This window comes from Strigops habroptila, chromosome 15 (genome assembly GCF_004027225.2).
Source record: "Strigops habroptila isolate Jane chromosome 15, bStrHab1.2.pri, whole genome shotgun sequence".
In the NCBI taxonomy this organism is placed as follows: Eukaryota; Metazoa; Chordata; class Aves; order Psittaciformes; family Psittacidae; genus Strigops; species Strigops habroptila.
In genome coordinates, this window is record NC_044291.2 from 11356502 (window position 1) to 11380908 (window position 24407).

General features: G+C 45.6%; 1 protein-coding gene across 4 annotated transcripts in view; it reads left to right on the forward strand.

Moving 5' to 3' along the window:
• The window catches only part of EXD3 (exonuclease 3'-5' domain containing 3), a 292767-nt gene that overhangs the window by 111647 nt on the left and 156713 nt on the right, over nt 1-24407 (forward strand). For all 4 annotated transcript variants that reach the window (XM_032920298.1, XM_032920299.1, XM_032920300.1 and 1 more), the window contains 5 exons: nt 444-497; nt 1170-1309; nt 2087-2187; nt 9421-9494; nt 12182-12220. In XM_032920298.1, coding sequence (XP_032776189.1) covers nt 444-497; nt 1170-1309; nt 2087-2187; nt 9421-9494; nt 12182-12220 — 408 coding nt within the window. The remainder of the gene's footprint in view (nt 1-443; nt 498-1169; nt 1310-2086; nt 2188-9420; nt 9495-12181; nt 12221-24407) is intronic.

Consider the following 24407-nt stretch of genomic DNA (forward strand, 5'->3'; position numbering starts at 1 on the left):
GCGTCTTTTAAATCTTGAGTTGCATTCATGAAATGCAGCCATTTCATGCCAGTCAAAAGGCAGAGCAAGGTGGGTAAAGGTAATTCAGAAAAGGGTGCTGGGTCAGCTGTGATTTCAAATTAGAGTCATAGAAAATACCCCTCTCAGCTGGTTCTGTCCCAGCTTTCTCACTCTTTCTTGCCAGACAACTTGATCTTTAAGTTTTGCTCCAGGGTATGCTGCTGCTCAGAATATGCAGCTCTGCCGGGAGTGTTCTTTTTCCTAGGTGGAATGCATGTGGCCAAAAGTTTATATGATTTGTACTTGAAAATCCAACAGAAATCATTCATACATGAAACATTTGTAATATAATAGCATATATTTGGCTTTGGATGGAATAATGCCCATTTATCCACTGTGGTGGTGGTGTCTTAAATACACAACTTTCTTCTTGTATTTTCTAGGCAGCCATACTGAGTATTAAGCTAAAATTGCAGCCAGATCAAGATGTGGAGAAGGTGAGTCATTTCCTCTGCAGGCTTCTCTGTCATCAGGTCCACCTTTTGTTAAGCAGGAGATCCATCATGGCCCTCCCAAGTTCTGCTGCCTTTTACTTGGGGCTTTGCTTTGTTCCTGAGAAGCAACTGCTGCATTGCTGATATACCTTTTCATCTAGGGAGAAGCGACACAGTGTATTTTGGTAGATCCCATTACAGTTTACCAGACTGCTTCTTGTGCTGCAGCCACTATTATAAAATATTCATAGAATCCCAGACTGGTTTGGGTAGGAAGAGACCTTAAAGCTCATCCAGTTCCAAACCCCTGCCACAGGCAAGGACACCTTCCACTAGAGCAGGTTGCCCCAAGCCCTGTCCAACCTGGCCTTGAAAACTGCCAGGGATGGTTATCACTCTGATAGAGTTCAGTGCTTTTGCTGTTTTGGGCCTTTGCTAATGTTTGTGTTGAAAATGCCCCATCACTCTTTTAGACAGTGCTGGTTGATGAGCAGGGGGGTTGTGACCTGCTCACCGTGTCTGAGCAGCAGAGAACTGGACAGCCCTCAAGCAGGTTTCAGTCTGCAATGTCATGGATGTCTTCTTCATGGCCTTCTGTATGCTGCAGCTCTCACTCTGTGCAACATGGTGATCAGGGGCAGGGCACAGAGCTTTAAATGTGATCTCTTCTCTTAGATGTGTACGCCGCTACTGCTCCAAGATAAAACTAATGTGGTGGAAGATTATGTGGAAGAATATCCTGAGCTCCAGAGCAAGCTCTTGCACATCCTGGACTCGTGGTGTGAACCCCGTTTTAATATCAAAGACATCACAAGGTAGAAACACTTGGTGACTTTCTGAACAGCTGGGGCCAAGTTGCTGTCAGAGGACAGTATGTTCTATCTAAGATCATTTCTCAGCGTAGTGGAGTGTAATATATTTACTTTTCAGCTGAGAAAGGGGAAATTCTCGTGCCTGTGCCACAGCCCGTGAGACAGAGGTATCATTCCTATTGACAGATGCTCAGCTCCTGCCAGGAGAGAGGAGTGCAAAATGAAACCTGTGCAGCAGTTCTTAGCAATATAACAATATCAAAGCTTCCTCCAGGAGGTTGTAGCAATCACACTCTCGTGCTTTGCTGCAGACAAGGGCAAGTTTCAGTATCGGTTGTACAGGTTTTGCAGGAAGATAATACTGTGATGAAGTGGCAGAAAAACAAGAGCTGCAAGTGGTTAACCTCCATGTGCTCGTGAAAGTCGTGTGTGTTTTAGTTTATAAACGGCCTCTCGCTAGAATAGCTCCTGTCAGTCACAGACCCAACAGCACGGTCAAGCTCACAGTGCAGATGCAATAGTTGCAGTCTTGCATCTGAAAAAAGCAAGACGTGCTTGCTTTCTCTTTCTTTAAAATGAGCCTGTGGACTTGCTTCAGTCATTGGCTGGGAAATGTGTGTGGTTGTATTGTTGGCTTTTTGCTGTAATTTGGGAAAGGTTGGGGACTGTTCTTACCAGCACATAGCAAACCCGAATACCTCTGCTGCTAAATATGTGCTGTTTGGGAAGCATAGTTCAGGAGGTTCCACAGATGTTTCTTTCTGATTTATTTGCTTACAGACAGTACCAAGGCCTGTCCAGGTACAAACCAGAGAAATTTAACCGCAAAATGCTAAGCAAGCTGGTCTTCAGGCTCCTGGAGCGGTTTAACGTAGATCCAGGTATGTGATATTGCAACATATTGTGGACTTATCTCACCAGTAGAGAACAGATGAGGTCAATTTGTCTTCTTCCATGTTCAGCAAGAAATCTCTGCTGCAATTCATCACAGGGAGTTTCAGGGTTTAATTAATGATATTGAAAAACAAAGCTGGTAAGTTATGGGAATTATCACTTTGTACTGTCGAAGAATGAAGTGCTTGTGACTAATTGACTGCTTCTGCCATGATGGGAAATAAATCTTGACCTCAGAAAGGCTCTACGTAAACACATGATGGTCAGCTTTGAGTTATGACTCCATTCCACTCACATAAGAGGCAAGTCATCATCCATCTGGGGATCTGTTTTCTTGAGTTATGGGTCTGTCAGCTGGGAAGAGATAACCCTTGGGCAGCAGGAGCCTCACAGCCCTTTGTATTCTTTGCATAAACTAGGGTTGGTGGAAGGGAATTTTAAGGCTCTTCCAGCCTTCCGAGAGCAGTAACACATTTCACATCAGTGACTAGATCTGCTTCACTAGCTGTGATCTAATGAAATCTACTTTGTTTTGCTTTGGTTGGTTGTTAACAGGGACTGTTGATCTTTTTTTCCTTCTCTTTGGGACCTTGCATCAGACACCTTTAGGTGCACCGTTAGGTTTTACCCTGCAAAGCTTTTCCAGCATCAGACCAAGATCTGCAATTCTCTTTTCTTGGAATGAAAAGTGTTTTCTAACCACAGATTGTGGGCCTATTACACCTGGCAGCAGCACTATATTGCGTATTAATCTTCACATCTTCAGACTGGTGTTCAAAAGTTAGTCAGATAATTCTTACAAACCCTCATTGGAGGATAAGTAAATATAATTAAACTTGGCACATACTGTGTAAAAGCTGGGACATACGGGGGTGATTTAGTCAAAATCTAAAACCTTCCCAGGGGTTCACTAGTCTTCAGTAAGTTTTCTGCCTTTACAAGGTTGTAGAGGTGAAATGATGGAACTGTTCACATGCAAAATCCTGAGAAACTAGAAAAGTTCTAAGAGAGGAGCAGTAGCTGCTGATCCCATGTGTTCTCTGTGGATGTAGTGTCCTCAGCCTGGTGGTGGTGTCCCAGATGGTGCTGATGATAAGAGCCAAATATTCCTGGTCCTCCACAACACATTCTCTGGGGAGGAGGTTCCTTGAGGTAGATACAGCTCCCATTCCTGCCTACACTTCCAGAGAGTAACTTATCCTGTGCAAACTGCAGTGTTTACAGTAGAGGATAAGGCACCTGCTAGATAGGGCTGTCCACCTCTGCTGATGTGAGAGTGGATGTGGGCTTCTGGTTTAGATAAGATGCCAGATTTGGGACAGCTAAAACCAGTGCTGAATGACTCTCACACCCCATATATGAAAGTAGGTGTTTATTTTTTACATAATAGCACATGTAATTCAGAGCAGAAGTTCACATTTCACTAAACTGTGGCTGTTTTATTCTCCTTTGAAATGCTTTGGAAAGGGATGAATGCCTACAGAGGAATTTCTGCTGTAGTGCTGGTCCTGCTTGAACTGAATTGGGAAATGGTGGCAGCTGGAATAACATGGCTTTCCTTTCTTCCCACCTCTGTCCCTTCCCTTCCTCTGGATTTCTGGGTGTTCTTTCCCCATTCTTTAGTGGAGGTAAATCTGACTGTGAGGAAGGAGCCTACAGAAAGGAAGCAGGTTAGGTAAACCATACAGATTAACCCCCCCATTTCTCTGATTCTCAGTAGCTCCACCAAAAGCTACCAGTGAGGTAAAACTCACCCTTTGTTACCTAACCTGACTGTGGGCTTGTTCGATGCTGCAGTCTTCTGCTGCTTTCTATCTCCTCTTCACTCATGACTCCTACTTGCAGACAGAGGCTGAGAGCAGCAGCACAAGAGGGAAGTGGCTTTCAGTGAGAAAGGCTGGAGGAGGACAGGGTTTCTTGGTATGAGATGGCAAACTTGTATGTGACTCAGTTCTTGCAGTTCCAAATCTACTTTCATATTTCACTGCCTGAGCTCACTCTTACATGCACAGTAGATTTCACTGACTGCTAAGCAAAACCTAGGTGTTGATCAGCCATTAAGATCTGAAACACTCCTTGGAACTGCCAATCTTAAGTTTTGGAGCCAAATGGGAGGTTGGTCCAATATAAAAAGAATCTAGAATCCTAAGGGCAAAAAAAAAGCATCATCTTAGATCAGTTCCACCTCTTCTTTTTCTGAACTGTGTTCCACCATTCCTGTTAATACACCTGGTAAGTGGAAGATTTTCTGCCAATTCCCAAAGGTCTCCCAGTAAACTGTGTGTGAATTCCATTTAATTGGCTTTAGTGAGGAAGGAAGAAGTTGGGCAGAAATGGTATGTGATTGAGGAAATTGGGTTTTATAGAGTCTTTTCTCACCTGTGGGTCCACATGCTCTGCTGTAATGAGCCTGTAGCTTTTGCAGGCTAATTCCTTACTACTCTTTGGAGCCCCTGTGAGCCTTAGATTTACCAATCGAAGTGTCAGTCAGAACAGTGCTCAGAGGTGAGGGCACGGACCCTACTGGGGGGTTGAGGCTGTTTTCTGCTGTGCGTTGCACAGCTGGTGTAGCACAGAGAGTTCAGTGGCAGTTCCCATTGAAAATTCATTGTGTATGAGGTAGAAATGGCACCACTCTGAAAGTACACCTGTCCTCAGAAGCTGGTCCTTAGTGCCTATGTGACAATAATGCAGATAATAGTGGTGTTAATAGAAATGATAGTTGAATGCACAGTGAGCAGTTGTCCTGTAGCAGTGTAATAAATCAGCTGAGCACCTCCAGGTTTGAATGCTGTGCAGATGTTTCTACCATGCTTTTTAAACCAATGGGGTTTTTTTAGCATAAATTAAGAGAACCACCAGGTTATCCTTTTGGTTTAATCTTTCATTTCCGTCTGGTGTGAACCTTCCTCACTAAGCACCAGTTCTGGTTGGCGACATGAGGCGTTCCCACTGCCTCAGTGCTGGGGCAGCAGAGGGCAGACGAGGGCTGCTCAGCAGCCTGTGCATCTCCTCAGGTGAGGCACCACTGTCCTCAGGTCCTGGAGAGCTGCGGGCACAACCCAGGGCAGTCACCAGGGAGAGCTCCAGCAGGACTGTGGGAGTCTACACTGGGCACTTTCAAAAGATGCTCTGTTAGAGAGCCAGGAGTGACTGTTAGAACTCCACAGGAATGCCTTTGGAAGGAGGAAATTCCAGATATTTTTGCCCTTTTCTCATTAAAACAGAGCAGAAGGTTATTCCTTCCCCTTACATTTGCTTTACAAGGGTTTCCCCCTACTTCCATGGTGATTTTCCTTCAGAGTGTTTTAGCTCTCGTGTTAAATACCAGCACATCTCAACACAGCACTGTGACTGAGAAGAACCTCTAGGCTTGGACATCAGAAGATAGTAGCCAGCCATTCATGAGGCTGCAGTGGCTGCAGAGTCAAGCTGAAGGGAGAGGGGATTGAACACAGCAGCATCTTTTCTGGGGCCATTACCTTCTCAGATACATTTTTGTCTACTGAAGTACAGGCAACAGAAGATGATCTGCTTTAGACCAAGACAAGCTGGCCAGCAGCTCCAATCTTTGAATTGGAAAAGCTGACCACATCCTTGCAGTTCCGAGCATGAATTCATCTTATACAGACACGTGTCTAAAGACCACACCAGGGCATTTTTCCCTTTAGGCGTAGATCACACCCTTGTGCTGTGCTCTCTGCTCTTCCTCCAGTCACTAGGGCAGGTAGCTCAGGGGCTTGGGGGTACCCTGGGCCTCTGCTGTTTCACCTGCTTTTCTGAGGATCGCTGACCCTGATCTGTGGTGGCACAGAGCATTTGATGAAAGGCACCAATGCATCTTTGAAGTGACAACAAAACAAGTTTTTCTTGAGTCCGGCCTTACCCTCCGCTAATTCACACTTGGGGACTAAGCTCATAATACATGAGAGAGTAATGCCCAGCTTGCTTCTCAGGGGTGTCCCTGCAGTCCTTCGCAATACCGGGGTAAAAGCCTCTTGCGTTTCAGCTACCCTGGTTTTATTAAGAAAAGGCTCCTTTACTTTGTCCCCAGACAAGATGTGCTTTGTCTGGCATCTTCTGTTCTGCCAGGGTGAAGGGGCCTCATTGTGAATGGAAGTCAAGCTCTCAGGGCAGTGTAAAGAGAGGATTGGGTCCACATCCCAGCTCGGGAGGCATCGTGTATCACCTGGGAGTGGTAGCCACACACCACACCTTAAAAATGTGTTGCACCATGTCCCCAGCAGACACATCTTACCCATGTTGCAGAGTGAGATGAGTGCGTATTGCGGGTTTCATACCCTGTGTGACAGATGGACTTCAGTCTTACTTCCTCTGTGTTGCTGATGGCCATTGACTCTGCTAACGGCCGAGAGCAGACTGGGATTTTTGCTCCTGAGCCAGTCCCAGGTGTGAAGTGTGGTTCAGACAAAGCACTGTTCTGGTGCAACTGTCAGGTTAAGAGTTAACACATGCCCAAAGAGGTGCTCTCATAGTATTATACCATTTGTATTCCACTAGTGCTCCACAACCCAGTCATGATCCCAAAACCCCATTGTACAAACACTTAATAGAAGCATGGTTCCTGTTCTGGAGAGCTTAGGATGTTGTCTTTTGCTCCAACATTGGTTTTGGCTCAGGAGACCTGAGTTCAGGCTCCTGTTCACTCAGCTAAATGAGTTGCTCTGTCCTGAAGCACTTTGATTTCTGCAGATGTAAGGTGTAGATAGAAGGTCATGAAATGGCAGGGTAAAGGTCTGGCAAAGACTCTGCAGTGCCACCTGCATCACCCTCCTGCCCCAAAGTCAAAGGAGCTCCTTCTGCTACTGCTGATACGCATGGAGCATAGAATCACAGAATAGTTAGGGTTGGAAAGGACCTTAAGATCATCCAGTTCCAACCCCCCTGCCATGGGCAGTGACACCACACACTAAACCATGTCACCCAAGACTCTGTCCAACCTGGCCTTGAACACTGCCAGGGATGGAGCATTCACAACATCCTTGGGCAACCTGTGCCAGCGCCTCATCATCCTCACGGTAAAGAACTTCTTCCTTATATCTAACCTAAACTTCCCCTGTTTAAGTTTAAACCCATTACCCCTTGTCGTGTCGCTACAGTCCCTGATGAACATGGAACCTATTGATAAAGACCTCCAAAGTGGAAAGTTTGCCATCTCCTGTACCACCTCTGCCAGTTCTCCTCTAGCCTTGCCATTTCACTTTTGTTGTGTTTTTGTTGTTTGGGTTTTTTTCCTCCAAGAGGGTGGATGGAATCTTTTGCCTTATGGCTTTTGGTAGAGGCACCTCATGTTTTACTTTGGCCTTTCCAATTTTATGTGTTTGTCCTGTTCTTCTGTATGCATGTGATCCACTTTCCATGTTCTTTTAACTTCTTTCTTGGGACTGAGATCAGTAAAAGTTTCTGATTTAGCAGTTAGGTCTCTTGCTTCACTTCCAGTGTTTCCATTGCCGGCCTTTCTTAACTGCTTAGAAAGTATTTTTACATGAAACCTTACCTGCCAGTTCTCTAAGTTTATTGAAGTCTATCTTGTTGGTTTTTGCTGTTCTTCCTTAGAGCTTTGAACTCTTCATTTCGTTGTCTCTTGCCAAGTGACCTTTCATCCTCACGCTTTCGATTAGTCCCTCTCAAGTTTTGTAATCAAATATAGAAAACTGAATTCAAACTCAGTTCTTTTGCTCCATCAGAATAGAAGATGCCACTAGTGGCTTCAAAACTGTTCCAGCCCATCCATGTTGCTCTGTCCTACTTTCCTCACAGATACCTGGGCACTTAAAATCCCTCAGTTCTGCCAAGTCCTGAGCTTTGGATATTTCCTCTAAGCTCAGTGGATCTCCTGGGTGACCCAGAGCAGTTGTGCTCTGCTCCTTTCTGAAGTGCTTTGAAATCTTTAAGTTAGGTGGTGACATTATTAACTCTTATGTTGATCTCACCTTCTTTAAGGAGTGTTGCTTTCCATGAGCTGCTGATTGTTCCTCTGGGTATCGGTATAATATCCAGAGGAAAGAATCACTCTTTATTGGGTTAATATCCTGTGAGATAATCGCAATAATTTTCTCACATCCTTTGAGGGTGAGGATAGGTTGTCACACTGTGGAAGATGAGCTTAAAAATAACAGCTTCAAACATTTCTATTTGAGGTGGAAATGGTCAAGTTATGGCATGATGCTGCTGTAACCTGTGGGACATCAATTCCCATCCCTGTGGATTCAGGGGCTGGTATTCAGACTTCATTCTCAGTTTTTATTCCTCAGGCATGGCCACATGTGTGGGGCAGGGGGAGCGCAAAGCTCTGAGGTCCTATGACTTGGTGACACCGGTTTCTCCTGGTGTACATTGATTCAAGGGAGGTTTTCCTTTCACTTTACTGGTTTCTGTCACCATTTCCAATTGCTGGTCCTGCTCCTTCCGACTACCAGTGAGATGGGTTTAGCCACTGAAACCCCAGTGAAGGGTTTGGTTAAACCTTTCCTTGTACATGCATACCAGCATCCAGCAAGAACTGACAGATACATATGCTAATCCTGGTTAATGTATTTTATCTTCTGCGTTATCTCTCTTTGTGCTGGATTTCAAAACAAGGTGCTATGTGAAGATATTGGGTTTTGCAGTTCTAATGAGGCCTATCTAATGAAGATGACAGTAATAAAAACAATAACAACAACTGTTGCTTGCTAGCTCAGCGAAACAATAGTCACCTCCCGCTGTGTATGGAGATGGAATCTCTCTCATGGATATGTATTTTATCGGATAAACTTTAGCCACAGGTTTACATCCTGAGTAACATGTTCAAAACTGCTTCAATGAATTAACAGCACAGGTTCCAATTAAATCAAAAGAACACAGCCTCTAGAGGCTGGAGGTGGTGCCTGTTTGAGGATACCGCCTAATTAAAGGTGTGAAGTCATTGACTGGGAAGCATATTGAACCAGCAAATGCATCTTATCATTGCAAGGTGGTAGAACCAGAGATATCAGAAGCAAGGATTAGCCTTGCTAATCATGGGTGAGAGTGTAAATAACAGTTTCTTTAGATAAGCTGACAATGTGTGTCTGTCCATCATTGTTCCAAGTATGGTGGCGTCCTGCCTTCCACATACCCTGTTTGAAACTGGGGAAAGAAAAATGGCATGTCTAGACAGTTAAACTTCAAGGAATTTCAGCTGTGTTGTGTATTAAATGTCTTTCTCCTTCTTCCAGCTCTCTGCCCCAATGTCATAAATCAGCGGCACTTGAGAACTCTGAAATACCTCTTTTACAAGAGGTTTGTTGAGGTACGTTTCTGCATTGTGTGCTATGGGTGTGAATGGGCTTTTTGTTTCTTTTGCATTTCTAATAACATAATTGATATGGTTGGAATGTATTGATAGTACATGAGCAAGTTTTCATTGTGATGATTATTGTATAGAAATGCCATGGATCTGCCATTGGGCCTGTTTGTTCTGACTGAATAGTTTGCGTGTCCATTCATATTCTAATGACTGGGTGTGGTGACTGTGCAGAGTTGGGTGCTGGTTCACCTCAGCATCCTCAGCAGTGTTTCTGAGACATATCTAGGTAGGTCAGGGTATGCTCTCCACACATGCATTTTCTCTCAGCTGTCTCAAATAAGCAGGAGCTTAAGGAGGTTTTGGGGGGTTTGGGTATTTTAATACTAGGATTTTAGACAGTTCACATTGCTGGATTCTTTGTGGGCACTTTGCTTTGATACTTGTGGCCTGGCTGTGATAGGTATGGCCCAAACTTGCCACGGAAGCATTTTTGTGCTAACAGCCATGTTACTGCTGAGCAAAATGGTAGTACTTTCCACTCCTTTTGTCCAGCCTCCAAATTCTCTTTCCAAATATGCTGGTACTTGTCCCGGCACTGAGGGCTTATAGAAATAAGAAGATGCCATTAGTTCTGCCTAAGGCGCAGGTTTCTAGGAGGCAGCTTGGAGGCTGACTCTCTGCAGAATTAGTTCACTATGGTTTCTCCTCCCCTCTCATGAGCGTGCTGAGCCAAGCCACTGCCCTTTGGAAGCTCTTGAGCACACTGTGCTGGGGAGCACATTTCTCTTCTTGTTAGTGGGGCAGTTTCAGTGCTTCTCTTGGCAGTCTGGCATTCATCATTATCCTGTGCCTGGAAACAGATTGTACCAGCTGAGAGTAAGGTTTTGTTCTGCCTCTTCTGGAAAAAACAGCTTGCACATGTTGTAGCCAGGTGTATCAATTGGACTGTGAAAGACAAGGACCACAAGAGAGCAAATATCCTAGCAAAATGTTTCCATGTCTTGAATTTTCCATTATCAAGCTGTATTGGCCAAACACGGGGTGGTGTTTCACCTGCAGCTCATGGAAGACTTTCTCCTTCTAGATACAAGAAGCTTTTTTTAACAGAGTTTTAACAGAGCCCAGCAGGTTGTTCAGATGTTCCTACAGAACGACTGATCCAGTCTTCAGAGAGCCAGTTTTCAGGAAATGAGACACCTCCTCCAGAAGTGCCTGTTCTTGTGTTCAAAGAGGATTCATTTCATGTTCTGACAGAGGAAGACAGATCCATGCTTTTTTTCTGATCCCCTACCCCCCAGTTCTTTGAACATGAAGATGGGGTTGAGTGGTGGTGACCTGATGACACCATTCTGGCACAGCCAGTTCTGCTTCCAGGACCTCCTGATCCATCAGTGAAGGCTCTAATCTGCCTTTGCTGCCTGCCAGACCCATTGACAGAAGACCTGGGGAGGATTGAGTCTTTCAGCATCCTGCATCTCAAAGCTTTAATGTTGGATGACATCATTCTAGAGAGCTTGGTCATCTGCAATGAAAGAGCAAGGAGCATTTATCCAGGTGTATTTGTTTAGCAGAGTGGAATGGATCTGGTGTTCTGCTCTCTTTGGCCTTCCACTTCCTTTGTTTTGGAGTATTTGCTTGATTTAAAGTATCCAAGCTGGCTGGTTACTTCCATTAAGGTACATTTGGCAGCTGTTTCTGGACACGGTCCCTTCTGAGAGCTCTTTGGTGTTCTCTGTTTACCATTCTCAGCTGGTTAAATGCCTCCTTTATATCACTAGTATTTAAATTACATGCTTGTATATCTCAAAGATGTTTACTTTGAGGCTTTTACTCCCTGTTTGCTCTTGTACTTTTCCATGAAGTGGCTCTAGTGATCCTTGTTACCTCTGCCAGAAGTGGGGGGAGGCTCAGGCCTCACTGGCCGGTCAGTCTCATGTAGCCCATGTTCTTGGCAGAGTGGAGAGAAGGTCCCATCCCGGTTTCTCCCAAAGGTTGGCTCTGAGCTGCACTGGAATGAGGATTTTAGCTTAGGAGTTTCCAAAACCTCATGATTCCAGAGGATTTTTCATTACTTGGCTGTTGAGAGAAGTATTCCGAAGGCTCAGCCTTGCAGATGATCCCTGAGATCACTTCCATTACTGGAGCCTGCGGGGACAGCTCTGCTGGGGTAGCTGTTGAGGTGAGCAATCCATGGGCATATTGCAAATCCAAGGTAAAGGCAGCAGCGGTGATCCACATGTTCCCTCAGACCATGGCCTGTTTCAGCTTCGCTCGGTGCTGTCTCTGTCATTCCAAGAACACCATCTGAGCCTTGAGGCACTCAGAAACCGCTGCACTTTGCAGAGGGTTGTTAAGGTGGTCCATTTCCTGCAGATGAGCCCAGCTCCAGGTAATAATGAGATTTCAGGCTACTCCTGGGTGAGGTCCTGCCATTACCTGTGTACTTGGGTAGCAGATGAGAGGTTTTGTCCTTGTAGTGTAGCAGTTGTCTGGATTACTTCATCTGAGCTGTTTTTGTGCCGTGCCCCGGCTGGTGACATCTGAGAAGCAGAGATTTCCCATGTGCTCCAGAACACATTCCTCAAGCACAGTTGATGCCAGTGTGGAAGATGTGTGTGAAATTTCAGCTTGCTCTATGCAGCAGCATTCTTTTTTTCGAAGACAGCTCAGAAGTAATTTTGTCTTTTCAGAAAACCATGACTCAGGAGAACTGGACAGATCACGTCCAGGTGAGTATGGATATCCCACTTCCATTTCCTCAGGGTTATTTGCTTGGAGGTGTGATTTTGAGATGTTCAGAATATCCAGCTCTGGATATTGTAGTCCTGCTATTACAATTTTACAATTGCATACAGCAAAATCATGCATGCAGGGGTGGGCAAAGAAGAACATTGATGTTTTAATTCCTGATGTTCTAGTTTGGCTGTAGCATTTAGATAAGTTTATCAATTACATTCCTTTACTTTCCTGCACTGATTTGTAAGTGAACACTGGTAGTTACGTCACTTAGAAGGAGAGGGGAAAAGAGAGTTCTCTTCAGGCAGCTAACAAGGAGTTTGAGTAAATCAGGACAAATGTTAGATTCCCTTTGCATGCTCCACTCGGATCATTTGCAGCAGCTTTATTAGATGACTGTTGGATACTGTGACTTCTACCTCTTGTGCTGTAGGACACAAGTAATCTTACTAACACAGAAAGAAGGGTAGCAGTATGTGATTTTTTCTTGGTGTATAAACAGGAGAGTTCAGACAATCACGTTTTGGCCTGATACTGCAATAAATACATATGTAACAATGAAATGTCAAGAAATTACAGGGTAACAGAACATTAGTGATGATTTATGTGATCATCATATCCCTATGGAATTGCAACCTCATGGGGAGTGTTTGCTCCTTTTCTGTAACTCCTCTCACTTGGAATTCTGCAGCCATTAAGGATTTCTGACCATTGGCTGGAATCTGCCTTTGAAAATCCATTGTAATGGTCAGTGTGGGCATTTGATGACTGAGAGTTTCATGCACTTGAGATCTTGGGCACTGTGTGTACACACGAAATGACTGAATTTTAAATACAGAATCATTGTAAAATCAGAGACCAGTTTGTGTTGGAAGAGACCTTAAAGCTCCTCCAGCTCCAATCCCCTGCCACGGGCAGGGACACCTTCCACTAGAGCAGGTTGCTCCAAGCCCCTGTGTCCAACCTGGCCTTGAACACTGCCAGGGATGGGGCAGCCACAGCTTCTCTGGGCACCCTGTGCCAGCGCCTCAGCACCCTCACAGGGAAGAGCTTCTGCCTCAGAGCTCATCTCAATCTCCCCTCTGGCAGGTTAAAGCCATTCCCCTTGTCCTGTCCCTACAGGCCCTTGTCCAAAGCCCCTCTCCAGGTTTCCTGGAGCCCCTTTAGGCGCTGGAGCTGCTCTAAGGTCTCCCCTTCAGGAGCCTTCTCTTCTCCAGGCTGCCCCAGCCCAGCTCTCTCAGCCTGTCTTCATGAGATATTTCTTCTCTCTTTTATGGGTCAGAAACAAAAAGAACAATTCAAAAGGTATGAGGATGTGTTTTTTAAGACAGAGACCATTGATAGAATGCCCAGCAGCATGGCATGTTAAACCTACTGTGTTTTCAGTGGTGAACATTCCATTTCTGTGTGTAGTTTATCATACCCATGCAAGAGGCCAGGCTCTGTGAGGAAATGAAAGGGGCCTTGCTTCTTGATCTTGGTGATCTTACCCAGTGAAAGAACTTTTCAGGGTTCCTTTTCACCCTCACAAGTTTAAAGGTTATCACAAGATCTGGTCCATTGCAGGATCAAGGCCTGAGATGAGATTAGTCATGAAACTATAGCCAACATCTTCTTCACAACTTCTGGATGTATTTTGGTGTATGCAGTGAAGGGTTTAATGGTGGATAGTAGGAACACCCTCCCAGTTTCAGATACATGATTGAAGATCATGTCAATCACTTGTGGAGACAGGAGGCTTGGGAATAGATGCTCTCTGAAAAATGCTTGTTTGGTGCCTGCTACGAGAGCTCCCTAGAGAACCACACAGAGCTCAGCTCCATGCTGGTGTCTGGCAGAAGCCTGTCTTTGCTTTCCCGAAGTATTCCAAACTTTGTATTTTCTGTGTACTGCCAACTGATACAGTTTTTACAACTATGTAAATATCACACGAGTGGTGCTTAAACTTGCCTCTTATCAGTCCTGCCTCTCAGTGCTATCAGAGATTACTGTCTTTGGCATCACTTCAAAGTGATTGGAATCTGTACCTGTGCATCTGGAGGAAACTGAAGTAATCTCATGTGCAGGTTGGCTTCTGCTGGCAGCGAGGCTGCACCAAACAAAGGACAAGTTACAAAGCAGGAATCTCTGAGCAAGTTCTGGTTTTCAGGACAAAAACTAAGGTTGCTCAGGACTTCATTGTGTTTGAAAGATGGGGGTTTACATGAGGGAAATGTTTAACTTCCCACTCAGAGCTTCATCTGTGACCTGACATGTTTTGACCAAAAAAATCCATCAGGCTCCTTGTGGAGCTGGAGAGAGTTTTGTGTCCATTTGAATGTTTAGTTCAGGTTCACAGACAATTTCTCTCTCCAAAGCTCTGCCTGGAGATGCAGTATTAAAGACATTGTGCTGGGTGGGAGGCAGAAGATGGGATGCGGTGTAACCTCAGGAAACCAAAACTCCCCAACGACTGCCCAATGGCAAGCTCTCAGCCAGAATTTTTGGATAGTTTTTTCAATTTTAATCATAGAACCCCAGCCTGGTTTGTGTTGGAGGGGACCTTAAAGCTCATCCAGTTCCAAGCCCCTGCCATGGGCAGGGACACCTTCCACTAGAGCAGGTTGCTCCAAGCCCCTGTGTCCAACCTGGCCTTGAACACTGCCAGGGATGGGGCAGCCACAGCTTCTCCGGGCACCCTGTGCCAGCACCTCAGCACCCTCACAGGGAAGAGCTTCTTCCTCATATCTAAAATGTCCAAAGAGGTTGAAAACCTTCATGGGTTTAAAGCCCATTTCTGTTCATTTGTGCTGCAGCTGTTACAAAAGACTTGGCGAACGTGGTGTCCCTCCGTGTTCAGTGGTGCTGGCCATGGCATGTTCAGTGTGGCTGCCAATAGGCATTCATGGGTTGGGATTTCTTTTTGCTCACCCTGAGCAGTACAAGTACAGAATTTTCCTGTTCCTGTGCTGTGGGATGAATCGAAGGTGTGATCCTAAGTGCTCCTACGAGAGGCAAAACTCAGTAGTTAATTGTGGGGCCAACAGAACCTGTTCCCAGCCCTGTAGCAAACTGGTTTTGCCCCTTCGGCCTGCCAGCGCCTGTGCTGCTGCTGCACTGCCCGGGCTGTGGCTGCAGAGGAGGCAGGAGGGGAGGCAAAGGCATTGAAACGTCTTCATACCCTGGGGAAACTGCCCTCATCACAACTGCCTGGTGGCAAAGCCTGGTGAGCCCTGGGGAAAGCTACCCTTTGTATCCTCTGCGCCAAGCAGAGATGCCTGGAAGGCAGAGGGAGGGGAAGGGTGCTCCTCTTGCCCAGTGCCAGCTGCATTGCTATTCATTAGCTTGCCTAACTGCTCCCGAGCTGCCTGGAAACCCGCGGGACAGTGCCTGTCTTCACAAGCAGAGGGGAAGGTGTGTAGGGTATTGATGGTAGATAGGCAGGAGAAAAAGAGGCAGAGCATGAGCCAATTGTCTGCTTTGCTGTGTGCTCCTCTGCTTCCATCTTTGCATGCTTCATGTTGTTCCTAGCTTTAATCACATGCATAGAGATGGGTAAATTGGGTAGAGCAAGCACAGAGCAGGCGATACGTGGCTCTGATCAGATGCGTTCAGGAAGGGTCGTCCTGCCAGTGACTGCAGAGAGCACTTGGCCAGCAGCAGGAGGGGCTCATTGAATGCTGATGTTTCCCTGGAATGTTCCCTGTTTCTGCAGAACAGAATCACTTTGAGACTGAGAAGCATGGAAGGCATTTTTCAATCATCTGCCAGGCACTCAGAAAGTGATCACACAGAACAATAATATCTAGGAGGAGCATAGTAGGGCAGCAACTCTGACTGCTGGTATCACCTCTGCCAGTGCTTTAGGTGTTGAACAGTATCTGAGATACTTGCATGAGGCAATGTGACATGGGATCTACCAAGGAACGCTTCCTTCTCAGGTGGCAGTTGGTCCTTTCCAACCCTAACCATTCTATGGTGCCTGAGGACATCTCAGATAGCACCATACACATGTGTTTTGGTGACCTGAAATTCTCCTGGTTTAACAGAGGGTTTGGGAATAGGAGGGTCTGGTACTTTGCTGCACTGCTTTTAGTGTGCAGTGTTCTCACTGATGTTTTGGGGGTGATCTTGCAATTGTGCCCTTCTAGGCTCAGCTTGGTTGATTAAGGTTATTGGTTGATGAAGACCAGGTTGGACGGCGCTTGGAGGAACCTGCTCTAGTGGAAGGTGTCCCTGCCCATGGCAGGGAGTTGGAACTGGAGGAGCTTTAAGGTCCCTTCCAACACAAACCAGTCTGTGATCATGTTATTAGTACCAGAGGAGTCCCACCCCACTTCAGGTCTGGTCCATTACCCATGGGCACTGTGCCAGTCCGTGCGAGGAGAGCACTGCCTGGGAAGCTCTGAGGCCCTGATGCCACCCACAAGAGACAGTCTCAGCTGGATGAGGAAAGGTTGGAGTAGTTGCACAGGGGGAATGACAGCATGTTATATGTATTTCTGAACAGTTACAGCCCAGAAGGCAAACACTTGCTCAATGATTTTAACATCCAGAGTATTTTTGCAGGGAATAGTTTGACTGCAGCAGAGCTAACCAGAACAGTTTAAAATGTTACCTCAGGGTACTTTGGTCCATGTCTTTATTTGGACTTCCTGCCATGAAATTCCTTTTCCTGTGGAGCTGAACAGGGTAATGGTGCACAGCTTCCTTTGGGGCAATAGCTAGAATCAGTGTTGGGAGGGTTAAAACAAATGAGTTGATTTAGGACGGTCAGCTGCTTTGCAAGGTGCCTGGGACAGTGAGGTGGTAGAAATGGTGCTTCCACTTTTACACCCCTTGAGCTAAAGGGTCTTTTGTTGCTAAATCAACCAACCTTCTGTGCTGGTGTTTGCATGGGGAAACCCTTTGTTCCTCAAATGTGGAAATCTTAAAATGTTCCACAATTAATGCTTAGAAAAAGTGCTGGTGCTTGAAAAGATGGTACTTGGTTTTGAGGCTCATCATGAGCTGTGACTGCTCAGCCAGCCCTTTGCTAGGTAATAGTTGGAAATACCCTGCCCTTCACCTTGGCCTGTGCAAAGAGAGAAGGGCACTGGCATGCAACACCTGGAGAAGTGACTCTTGCTCTTCTTCAGACCTCTGTTTTGGAGCTGTCTGCTCTGGTCTTGCATGAGAAGGCAGGAGCTGAGCCCTGGAGCCAGCTGTTCCCCACGTTCAGCGCTGGGAGAGGCAGCAGCAGTTAATCTCCTCTCCTCCTCCAGCCGTGACAATGAGATAACGGACTTATTTTAAGATTCTGACCATGAAAATCAAACACTGTGCCAGCTCCTGCTCTGCGTGACCCGGGGGGAGATGCTGGCAACACATAGCAAGTGTATAACTCCAGTTCCACTGCCATTCTAGGGTTGTTATGCTACTTTACAGATAATATTCAGCTAATAATCAGAAATGTGCCCAAACAGAAGGCATAAAAGCAAAATGTCCTCCTTTATGTGTACTATACTGGAAAAACTTTGACAATTCCTGGTCCTTAATAGGTTTAATTTATCTGACACTGCAGCAAGGAGTTGTTGTAATCTTATTTGTTTAACTAATTGATTTCTGACTGGCAAAAATCCCTGCCAAGATCCTCATGTGCTCTGTTTGTACAGGACCATTTTGAACTCAATGAAAATGGAGCCACCTCTGAAATCAAATGCAATAGTTGTTGTGCTCAAGGAGGTAATTTTTAAGAGGAATTTAGAGGGCAGAATGCAATTATTGTTTATAGTGTTTGTGGCCAGAACACCTGGCCAGTTAATCCTGCTCTGGGGAATCTGTAATAAGGACAAGAGGTTAAATAGGCCACTTTGCAGCAATCCACATGGAGCGTCCTTCCCAGGGACTCCCAAGTTTAGGCAAACCTTTAAATTGCCTCAAGATTGTTTTGAGTACAGCCACATCCCTGTAGTGTGAGGAACTTAGTGTCTGCAGGGAATGAAGCAATGTGTGCAATGCAAATGGGAATGATATTCAGGAGGTGATTAATAAATGACATGTCTTTGGGGAGAAGTCTGCATGTCAAATTATCTTTCTCTCTGTGTTTGAGTGAACTGTTTAGTCAGGGATATAATGGATTTCATCACTCAGACGTCAAATCTCGACTGCCTGTTTTCCTGGAAGGTAGAAACCAAAACTAGTTTAACCAGGCGTTGTGGGAGTCCCTCGCTAGTATTTATGGCCTCTCTTTTAGCAGGAAATTACAACCAGTGGGTGATTGATTTTGTTCCTTCTGGCCCTTAAAGTCTCAGGGAGGAATCATCAGCTGAAATAAATGTTCATGGTTCTACTGGTGTTGCTGCAGCAGGGTGCTTGAGCTGAGGAGCAGTCCCCCTGGAGCCCAGGTAGCACTGAGTACGGGTGTGTGGATAAATACGCAGGAGCTGCTCCCAGTCTCTCTTTTGCCTTCAGTTTGCCTGTGAAGGTATCTGCAAAAGAATTGCATTTCTCTCTCCACATCTTTAAGCAGCTTCTGAACAGCTGCTGTTTAAAAGAGAGAAGTTTTTAGGTGGTATTTTTTTCCCCTTTTGCAAAATAAATGGAATTTAGACCTGGACCAGTGACAGGTTTAAGATCTGGTGTCTGTCTTGTGAAGCCAGGATTGCAGGAATTGCTTTCTATCAGATGAGAACTGGCAGCTTTTCTTTCCTCAGTGTCCACTTGTTGCTCCCATTGCTCCTTTCATTCCTCTTCCTGCGTTTTGTCCTCTGTTCAGGGACTGACCAGAAGCTCAGTGCTGGTGGGAGTGTTTTGGCAATGCCTCTGCTTTTGCCCTGTGCCTTTTTCTTTAGATTTGCTGTTCTTGTTGGAGGTCTCTGAGAAGAACATACAGACACAATGTGATGTAGAAGTATATTGTACCCAAGGGAATATTAAACCATGGAAAACTGGACAATAAAAGTAGCAGCAAAGTATAGATTTCCTTCTATATTGCAGTTCAGTTTGTAAACGGTGTCATATATTTATTGATAGCTGAAATAAGAGCAGAGTTGCAAAGCAAAAGGCCTTACTGATAAGGCTGATGCAGAAAACAGGCACATCTGTGACTGGCTCAGGAAAAGCATAACGTAATTCTTCAGTTACGTTTTGCTTGCTGGATAGAGCAATAAAACATGCATCTGTACTAATGAAGTTAGCGCTGTTGGGCTGAAAGAAATGGGAACTTCTCGTTTAACGAACCCCCAGCTGTTGGGGGAAAAATACATGAGAAAAGCCAATCATGCAGTGTGCTCCATGGCTGACTATCTAAAGAAGACTCTATCAAAGGATGAGATAGACAGTTAAAAGTAAATGTGCCTCCTGCGTGGCTTAGAGAGGATTATTTTCTGTAAGACCTGGTGTGCCTAATGATAATGATGGTAGTTTTAGTTATAACAAATCCAGCCATGCCTAGATAAGTGAATTGTGGTTGAGCACAAATATAGTAATGGATTCTGGTGGAATTTTACAGTGGGTACAAAGAAGCCAAAAAGAATTGCTGCCGGTTTCCATCCTGCCTGCCACATTGTCAAAAACATCTTAAAAAGTCAGCCAGGAAATTGCCCTGGACTGATGGAAAATGTGTTTGCTCAAGTACTTTGGAAAATCAGCTCACATTAAGTATGGATCTACAGGGCCAAGCTCTGGGGATTCAGCAGAAGCTTACGGGAGCTGGGTGTCTGCCTCCTGCTTCACTGAGGGACTAGCAAGTAATTCCTGTGAAAGCACAGGACCTCAATTTTAAAAGCAGTGGCCAAATAGCCTTTATGTGCCTATATTAAGTACTGGAGAGTGAAGAGAGGAAACTGTAGAGAATACACTGGGGAGAAAAAAATCTCCTTTAAATGGTGTTGGTATGTTAGAGATGCGTTCTGACCCTAACCCCCTGCAGCCAGGCAGGGCTAGGTTGCTGCTAAGCAGTGTAATTACATTTCTGTCACTAGCATGCATTCATTCGACAGCACAACTTCATCAGAAAGAGATTTGGATGGTATAAAAAAGAGGCTAATTGGCTTATGGCTGCAGGTTAAGAGGTCAGTATTAGATTAAAGAGTTAAGAGCATCAACAAGCTGTTAGACTCCACTGATGTGCCCTGGTGGTGTGTTTTATTCAGCCAAATGGGAGAAGCATCTTAGGAGTAGGAAGCAATGTGTGAAGGACTATCATCCAAAACCTTATAAGAACATGGAGTACATACAAGGTCTTTAAGAGCTACATCAGGAGTCTAATATAGTCGTTTCCAAGATACCTGTTCCTGACTCCCTGACTCCAAACTGCATCAGCTATAGGATTGGATAGTACAAAGGAAAAATTGGGATGGCTTCGCTTAAAACAAGCAAATCCTCATGTTTCTTTTGCTCCAAGACAAAGGGAGCCCTATCCAGAGCACTGACCTTGGCGTCTCCATCAGAAACAGGGAAAGGCCAAGAAGAGGATGGGACATGGAGCTTGCCTGCTTCCTTCGTGTGTTAGCAGGAGAGGAGAAACAACAGAGTTCTGCAGATATTCTGTTTGCAAGTGGGAGATAACTCTTGTTTGCAGCTCTGTGGCGTGAGACACCGTGATACTTGTGCCCCGTGGTAGTTTCTGCATCCTTGGGGATGTGCAGATGCAGGAGCTACATTTGCCCATTTGTATTGAAGTTTTAAGCCTTGTACGTATTCACAGATCCACTCTCACGTTCTTATCCAGGCAGCAGTAAAGCTATCTGGTCATTCAAGAATCATCCCAGATTGTTTAAAACCCCTGTAATCGATCAGTACCTGTCTGAGTGCTTCCATGGATAGGTAGTGGGTTCTAAAGGCCTGTGCAAATCAGCTGCCTTGCACAAAGATAGTCAGGCTATTTGCAATTGATAGTTTGGCTGTCTTATACTTTTAGGCAAGATTAGTTCACCAGTTCCCTGCCAAGAAGAGAACCACATAAACAGAGGATTGTTTAGAATGAAAAAAAGTGCCTCTTGACGGAGAAGTCATGTAAGTGGGAAGAAACAGGAAACTAATCTTCCCTTGTTCGCGCTGAAAGAATGCATATCTCTGAGGAATGTTGTAATTATGGATTTAGGAAATCAGTCCAATTTGCCAGGGTGTGAATTTCAGAGTTCATTCAGTCAACCCTCTCAAGCATTTCTCCTTCAGAACAAAAAACACCAGGAGTTTAAATGTACTAAAAGAGATTAAAGGAGAGAAAAATCTACTGCCAAGCTTTGCTTTTGGTAAAGATCCTGGGAAGATACTTTATTATTGCTCTGGCTATGAGCCAGTGAGGTTTGTGCATGGTAAAAGAGAAGTAAGTGGTAACCCATGTTTTTCCTGTGGGCATCTATTTTTCATAGACTAATGATGGGAAGAGTTCGTGCTCCTGAGCAAGGATTTCCATTGTCAAGAGTTTTGCTTATTCACTTTGAAGACTTTCCTAAGGAGAAAAAATGTCCCCTGCTGGGAATGCCACATTAGCATGTACTTAGAGAGAAAAGAACCTAAGCCCAAGTTCCTAAGCATTCTGAAGCAGGCCTGAGCTGGAACAGATCCATGAGCAGAGCAGAGCCAGGGAGAGCATGTGGACACAAGGCGCAGTGAGGCTCAGGAAGATGAATGACACGGCCCATGGTGAGCATCAGTGGGAAGTTCCAGCATGGCCTGGAGAAGGGCTTCCAGTGGCAGCTCTCAGAAACCTGCCTAGAAGTGAAGCAGCAGCAGAGATCTAGAAATAGAATGAATAGAATCATAGAATCCCAGACTGGTTTGGGTTGAAGGGACCTTAGAGCTCATCCAGTTCCAACCCCCAGGGACACCTTCCACTAGAGCAGGTTGCTCCAAGCCCCTGTGTCCAACCTGGCCTTGAACACTGCCAGGGATGGGGCAGCCACAGCTTCTCTGGCCACCCTGTGCCAGCGCCTCAGCACCCTCACAGGGAAGAGCTTCTGCCTAAGAGCTCATTTCAATCTCCCCTCTGGCAGGTTAAAGCCATTCCCCCTTGTCCTGTCCCTCCAGGCCCTTGTCCAAAGACCCTCTCCAGGCTTCTTGTAGGTCAGTGAAGCTCAAGGCTGGTTTAAAAAGAAAGCAAAGAAATTAGCTTGCTGCTTCTGTTCTTTGGCAATAAACACAGGAGATTTTAACTTAATTCCACTTCAGAGCTTACAGGCCTTTTAATTAAGGTAGTGATAGAAGTGAGAACCTGGAGTTCTTTGATGATCAGTCTTTCATGCGGCTATTTCCATAAGAAAATGCAGATCTGAAGGGAATTGACGTACATCAGGAATCAGTGGGGGCAGAGCAACATTCTGGTCTAGGAGGACCCCTATAGAAAGCTGTTAAAATAATATGGATCCAGGACCAAGTAATAGGAGATTCCTGCTTTGCTGCTTGGCCTCATAACTTGGAACTTGACCTGAGCAGGGAGTGTGTAAGTGGGGAGAGAACAAGAAAGAGGTTTCTGATGCTCTTCCCCCATCTGCAGATCTTTCCTCCTGAAGGCTGCATCGGCCATGGGGAGCTGACGCAGGCTGGACCAGAGCAGTAAATCCTCCTGCCCTGCTGGGGAGTCAATGTGTTGCAATCCTACATCATTTTGGAAAGGAACATGGAGCTTATGAATTCTCACTATGTAGTGACTGGGTATGGGAACATTGAATTCAGTGACTGGTTGGGTTAATTGCTGTACTGGTTTAGCTCGTTAGGGTGAGTATTCGAGCTATCCACAACAAATGGGAAGGTGTTGTGGTGGATTCAGCCCATGTCCGTCCCGACAGATGTGTAACCTGTTGAGTTCATTTCACAGCAGCAGTGGAGACACAGCAACGTGGTTTCATTCCTGCAGGCTCTTCGTCTTCACACATCAGCAGCTCTCGGGGTCCTGTAGTGAGCAGTACTTTAGTTCCCTGTTCCTGTCCCCACAGTGGTGTCGGGCTCTGTCATTGCGTAGTGCCACTGCGGCCCCTTGCTCTGTATTTGTAGCTGGAGTGGAGATCCTGCAGACAGACCTCGTAGTATGATTGAGGAAACCTGGAGAGGGGCTTTGAACAAGGGCCTGGAGGGACAGGCCAAGGGGAATGGCTTTAACCTGCCAGAGGGAAGACTGAGATGAGCTCTTAGGCAGAAGCTCTTCCCTGTGAGGGTGCTGAGGCGCTGGCACAGGGTGCCCAGAGAAGCTGTGGCTGCCCCATCCCTGGCAGTGTTCAAGGCCAGGTTGGACACAGGGGCTTGGAGCAACCTGCTCTAGTGGAAGGTGTCCCTGCCCGTGGCATGGGGGTGAAACTGGATGAGCTTTAAGGTCCCTTCAACCCAAACCAGTCTGGGGTTCTATGATGTTGTACACTCCGTTAAGGTGGATTTTGGAATAATCACATTTGAGAGTAATCCTTCAGGCAGCCTCATAGCTTAGCACAAAGCTGTATTTTCCTCATGAAGGCTTCCCTGCTTCGAGATACAAACTGAAATAGAGCGATGCAGTGGTGGCTTTTGCAGACACTTTCTGAACGTGCTTGTTGAATGTGTAAACCTTCTTAGACTTCAGAAACCAGAGAAATTCTCTCAGGTCATGTGAGGACCAGGCGCAGTGAACCTCAGCAGCAGTGCAGGTCACCTCGTGTGCAGGGAGCCCTCACTTTCTTAAGCTGGAGAGCACAATTTGCCATTTACCACAGCGACACTTTGTTCATGTGTGTGTGTGACATAATGACAAAAGGCGGGTAGATAAATGCTACTTCAGAATACATTGGGAAGATAAGGGTTGCCAGTTTGTCTTCAATGCACTGTGTTATTGGACTTAGACAAAGCATCTACTGTGATAAGTAACATACTACTTTGTGCTCTGAAAGAGTTTGGCCAATTTCCCCATCCTCATTCATCTTCAGTCTTGCCAAGTGCTGGAATGCTCCCAGAAAATATCTCCAGCCTGCCATCGTGGGACCAAGAGGTGTGAGAAATCTGGAAGCATGTCAAAACTGCATGGCTTATGTATTCAGAACAAGTCCTTGGTCCTTTGCTGATCCCTGGGATGAATAATATTCAGCAGCTTTGGGGCCAGGGTTAGGTTGGAATTCAGAAGATGCCTCTGCAGTGATTGTGAGAAAGGGATTCCAGGGAGAAACACAGACCCTCAGGACAGGCTTCACACTGAGGGGAAGGAAAAAGAAGTATCTTAGAAAGCAAGAAGGGTAAAGTGCCCTTTGTTAAGGA